At 38.6% G+C, this 5012-nt stretch overlaps 1 protein-coding gene across 9 annotated transcripts; it reads left to right on the top strand.

Moving 5' to 3' along the window:
• Window positions 1-356: 356 nt before the first annotated feature.
• LOC113691839 (cold-responsive protein kinase 1-like) lies at window positions 357-4495 on the top strand. 9 transcript variants are annotated; one of them, XM_027210149.2, is made up of 8 exons: window positions 357-509; window positions 891-1049; window positions 1168-1236; window positions 1868-1980; window positions 2175-2385; window positions 2518-2755; window positions 3410-3560; window positions 3766-4495. In XM_027210149.2, the coding sequence occupies exons 2-8, from the start codon at window positions 977-979 to the stop codon at window positions 4120-4122; spliced, it is 1212 nt and encodes a 403-aa protein (XP_027065950.1). In that variant the 5' UTR covers window positions 357-509; window positions 891-976; the 3' UTR covers window positions 4123-4495. The 9 variants fall into 9 exon arrangements, with proteins under 9 accessions (XP_027065950.1, XP_027065953.1, XP_027065956.1 ...); XM_027210152.2 differs by having other exon boundaries at window positions 359-509; window positions 888-1049; XM_027210151.2 differs by lacking the exon at window positions 357-509 and adding an exon at window positions 516-813 and having other exon boundaries at window positions 888-1049.
• The last annotated feature ends 517 nt before the right edge of the window (window positions 4496-5012 follow it).

The raw sequence follows: 5012 nt of genomic DNA on the forward strand, positions 1-5012 counted from the left end.
GGGCTCACCGAATTCTCCTAATCTACCAACTAATAAAACTTGCAAGAAAACTAACATGAACCGACTTAAGTCCCATTTTTTCAAACTTATGATATGATAGCTATGCATACTAAATTATATATGATTTTTTTTTTTAATTCTTGGGGAGAATTACCCAGAAAAGTACAATACAGAAACAATCATTTATATACATCATTAAACTTAAGAGAGAGAGAGAGAGAGAATACCATATGGCAGATGGCATTGATCACCAGCCACCAGCTAATATATTTATAATTTAGGACCGATAAAAAAAGAAAAATAAGACTACAAAATTCACACGACACTTATCCATCTGGGAAAAGGAGGCTACGTAAGCGATACAGCTGAAGCGCAAATCAATGCAACTACGAGCGCAAGAAGAAGGCAGTACCTAAATGCTAAAAGGCGAAAGCAAGCAGTAAACTACAACTCAGCAGCATATACAGAGTCAGGAGTTCGTCACTACTAGACCACAACAACGCACTATGGTTGCTTTTGCACTCTTCCTCGTGTTTGTTTTGTCTGATTTTCTTCGCCACTCAATCCTGCGTCTCCCTCTCTCACTAGTCATTATCAAAAGATAAACTTCCCCATATCACAAGAAATCAACCCAACCCATATCTTTAGCAGGATTATTATTAATCTTTTTGGTCGCACTGAAATAATTAATTACGTTACTATAATTGAAAATGGGTGCATACACATGTACCTGTTTGTATGGATATCTATATCATACAAACAAGACCCGAATTCGGGTATAATCTTCCTCTGCCGTCCAAGACTTGGGTAAAGGTTTGCCATTTTCTTTTTCTCAATGGGGTTTTCATACTCTGTTGTCTTACTAGATAATGGGTCTGGATTTGAAGCAGGTGCATCAATGATTGTAACGAGGAAGGGATGTGATGTAAGATTGGATTTTTCTTGGTGGGGTCTTGTCAGATGAGTAAAAGGAGGGATGGGGTTTAGTAGCTGTTTCGGTGCATTCGGTTCTACTTGCAAGGAAACAAGTAAAACACAGAGGCCACGAGGTAAGAACCAATAATATTTCAATTCTTAGTTTAGGCTTGAATGGAAGTAACTTCTAATTACTGCTGAATTTGAGCACGGTGATAATTTTGTTGATTGGAATTAACATTCTTGATGAAGGTGAAACACTCTATAGGCCATTTCCATTTTCTCAAAGGGGTTTGCGTGTTGTACGCATGAAAAGAAGAGGTATTAACGAGTGAGGAGAGATTTGCCATGAAATTTTTCGTTAGTTATCATCTGCTAAAGCAAATGTCTCCGAACTTGAACTACAAATTAGGCTGTTAATATCATGCTCAAAACTTTAACTATTTACAAATACGAATAAGCAATCAAACCTGAATTTATCTTTCCCGATTTCTAATTCCCAACTCTAGATATTCCCCGGGCAATCACAACCTTCAAGCTTCTCATCATAATGTTGTTGCGTCTTTAGGAAACATCTGTTTTTGACCTTGATGAGTGGAGTCGATCCAAGCGTTCTTAAGGTAGTAGCTATGTTACCCAGTTTAGAGTTGTTTGGTTCAGAAAAATTTAGCATTACGTGCTAACAAATAAAGCTCCATATTCAGGCTTCAGTTTGAGCTTAATCTAAGCGGGACATAAGTGCCTTCAGCTGCTTACAACTTAGAGAACAGTTTCAGTTCAAAGATACAAGAGCCTAAACTTGTTTTACGAGATTTATAACCTGCTGCATATTTTAGGGTCGAAGTTATGGTCTTATCTGACTAGTGCGTATACTGATCTACAACTCTTTTCCATGATTTTCTATTTGATCACTTCTCATTCTCTGGTTTTCTATCTGCTTCTGCATGGTTAGAGCTCGCTACAAGCAATGTCAAGCTGTTCTCATACAACTCTTTGCGGTCAGCAACAGGACACTTTCACCCATCAAACAGAATAGGAGGCGGCGGTTTTGGAGTAGTATACAGGGTATGATCAATCTTAGTTTGTGTGTCTCCATGAGTTTTCCGGTTATTGCAACCTTGCTTAAGAGAGAAATAGAGAGGAGAGAAACGAGGGACTAAGCTATTCTGGTACCGTGCCAATATCGTTCTTATGCTCGATCCTTCTGAAATTGTTAGCTCTTCATAGAGGCTCTTATCTAGCTTCTTGTACTATTGCAGGGTGTTTTGAGGGATGGAACTCAAGTTGCCATCAAGTGTCTATCTGCTGATTCGAAGCAAGGGACCACTGAATTCTTAACAGAGATTAATATGATTTCAAATATTAGACATCCAAACCTTGTTCAGTTGATTGGTTGTGGCATCGAGGGCAGTTATCGGATATTGGTATATGAATATATGGAGAATAACAGCCTTGCAAGTTCTCTACTCAGTAATTTTCTGATTCTTTGATGCAAATGTTCCAATTTATGGGATCCCATGATTCAAAAAGGAGATAAGATGCAAAATTAGACGTTCCATTACCAAGTTTCAAGCTAAAAAATTTTTGCTGGTTCTACTTCAGGTTCAAAAGTTAAAAGGCTTGAGATGGATTGGTCCAAGAGAGCTAACATATGTAGGGGTACAGCTTCTGGCCTTGCTTTTCTGCATGAGGAAGCTGACCCAAGTATTGTCCACCGTGATATAAAAGCCAGCAACGTTCTTCTTGATGAGAACCTTCATCCCAAAATTGGTGATTTTGGGCTAGCAAAGCTTTTCCCCGACAACGTCACTCATGTTAGTACTAGGGTGGCAGGAACAGTGTAAGTGTGACTTTTACTTCTCTATGGCTTTCTTACAGCTGATTATTTTGTATTGATAACATGCATGTTGTTGTATGATTTTTCATTTATTTAAGAGAACGGAGTTGGATGGTTTGGTTTTAACTTATGGAAAGCATCCAGATTTGCTGTCTGGCTCAAATTGTTTAAAAGATCTTGTGACGTTCTGACATTGACGACTTAAGATTACTTACCTTTAGTGCCACAACCGTGAGGGAGTCCAAGGAAGTTTGTCTATGAGTGCTTTAATCGGTGTTAAGAGGGTTGCATTTCTCGCAAATGCTTAAATTTAGATCTGAAATGCATAAAACGTTTATCTTCTGGCCTCATTTTGCTGGTGGAAGTTGTCTCAATGTGCATTTGAATTGAATGTATCTTTCCCTTTCCTGCCTCTAGCTGCCCAATGTGGACTGTCACTTGACTCATGATGTTGATTTTATGCTTCAAAAATATTGAACCATGCTTGAAAGGAGTACAATTTCATCCAGAGAAAAAAAATTAATTCTAATTTGGGAGTACTATAAGTTTAGCATGAGCAATCTAATGCACAATCCGCCTGCACAACCAGAAGGAAGAAGAAGGTAGGGAAAAAAAAGAAAAAGAAAAAATCTCATTTGTCTTAATATGTTTCTGCAGTGGATATCTAGCTCCAGAGTATGCCTTGCTAGGACAGCTTAGTAAGAAGGCAGATGTCTATAGCTTTGGGGTGCTTGTACTCGAGCTGGTAAGTGGCAGAAGTAGTAGTAAGGCGGCATTCGGGGAGGATCTGTTGGTTCTAGTGGAATGGGTAAGTTGCAACCATGCAGAACCTTTACTTTTTTTGAAAACTGCAATTGAGATGTTGTTTATTAGCATCAGTTATTGCGCTTTTCATCTCATAGACAAGTCTGTTGTAATGTTGGTTGCTGAATCTGTGCAAGGGGTTTTGCTAGAATAATAGTGTACGCATCAATGTTCTTGTATATTGACTAGATTGCCAACACGTCTTTCAGACCTGGAAACTAAGAGAAGAAGGTAGGATTTTAGAGATTGTTGATCCAGAATTGGGAGAATATCCAGAAGAGGAAGTTATACGCTTCATCCAAGTTGCACTCTTCTGTACCCAAGCAGCTGCTCATCAAAGGCCTGGAATGAAGCAAGTGCTTAAGATGCTCTCTGAGGAGGTTAACCTTAATGAGCAGTTACTTGATGCTCCGGGAGTCTATAGACCGCATACCTCTAGGCAATCAGGCGGTGGTGGCTTGCAAATAACATCCTCACGGTCGGACAAGGGCAAGATGTCAGCATATTTTGCGATGTCAGCTGGGTTGGATACTTCTCAAAGTGTGACACAAATGCTTCCCAGATGAAAGCCAAGAGTCCGAAATTCCCAATTGTTGGTCTTGTGTTGATCCTCCTTGAGAATGGCTAAAAGTTGTATGTTCTGCTCGCCTAATCTTGACGACTTGTTCTACCAGTCTCCTATTTGGAAATCTAATCAGAGGATTTCTGCGTGGCTTATACCCGACACTAAACGATGTGAACAAAGACTACGGATCCAAACGGTTGTTTTCCTCTCTGCTCAAGGATTTCCGCGTCATTTCCGCTTGTGATGTCTTCAAGTGGTTTGCAGAGTTGGAGCCTATTTTATAAAGTTGAAGTTTGAAATCTGAATTCGAAAATTAGTGTAAAAGTATAATGATTGGTCATACTATTAATATTAACTTAAGGGCATTAGGAAAATAGTAGGCTGGATACTCTTTCAACAAAGTCAACTAATTTTTCTTAAAGTGTATGAAAAAAAAAAAACTAAAACTATCAACAGGGACAGAGAGAGTCGTTGTTTGTTGCAAAATCTTTTGGTCACGTTGCCAAAAGCAAATATATGTACCTTGTAGTAGGGGTGGGCACGGGTCGGGTACCCGCCCCTAACATGATTTGGCTGATCCGATCCTAATATATCGGATTAGTCATTTTGCGATCCTAACCCGCTCCTAATATATTCGGGTACCCGAAAAAAAAGGGCGGGTCATAGGGTACCCGCCCCTAAAAAAAACTATTTTTCAATTAAAAAAAATTTTATTTTCTACTTAATATCAACATGTTTTTCAATAAAAAAAAACATGCTTTTCCAATTAATATTGGTAGAGATATTGTAATTAAAGTCCATACATCACCATTTTCACACATTTCATCCAATAATCAAATCGATCTCATAAATTTAGTACATACTAGAATATCTAATGGACAAAACGAAGTT

This window comes from Coffea arabica, chromosome 6c, assembly GCF_036785885.1.
Source record: "Coffea arabica cultivar ET-39 chromosome 6c, Coffea Arabica ET-39 HiFi, whole genome shotgun sequence".
NCBI lineage: Eukaryota > Viridiplantae > Streptophyta > Magnoliopsida > Gentianales > Rubiaceae > Coffea > Coffea arabica.

Coding starts and splice junctions, on each gene's coding strand:
- LOC113691839 (XM_027210149.2), top strand. CDS start 977: ATGGGGTTTAGTAGCTGTTTCGGTGCATTCGGTTCTACTTGCAAGGAA. Junction 1,981..2,174: donor GTTTTGGAGTAGTATACAGG/GTATGATCAATC, acceptor GTACTATTGCAG/GGTGTTTTGAGGGATGGAAC. Junction 3,561..3,765: donor TGTTGGTTCTAGTGGAATGG/GTAAGTTGCAAC, acceptor CACGTCTTTCAG/ACCTGGAAACTAAGAGAAGA.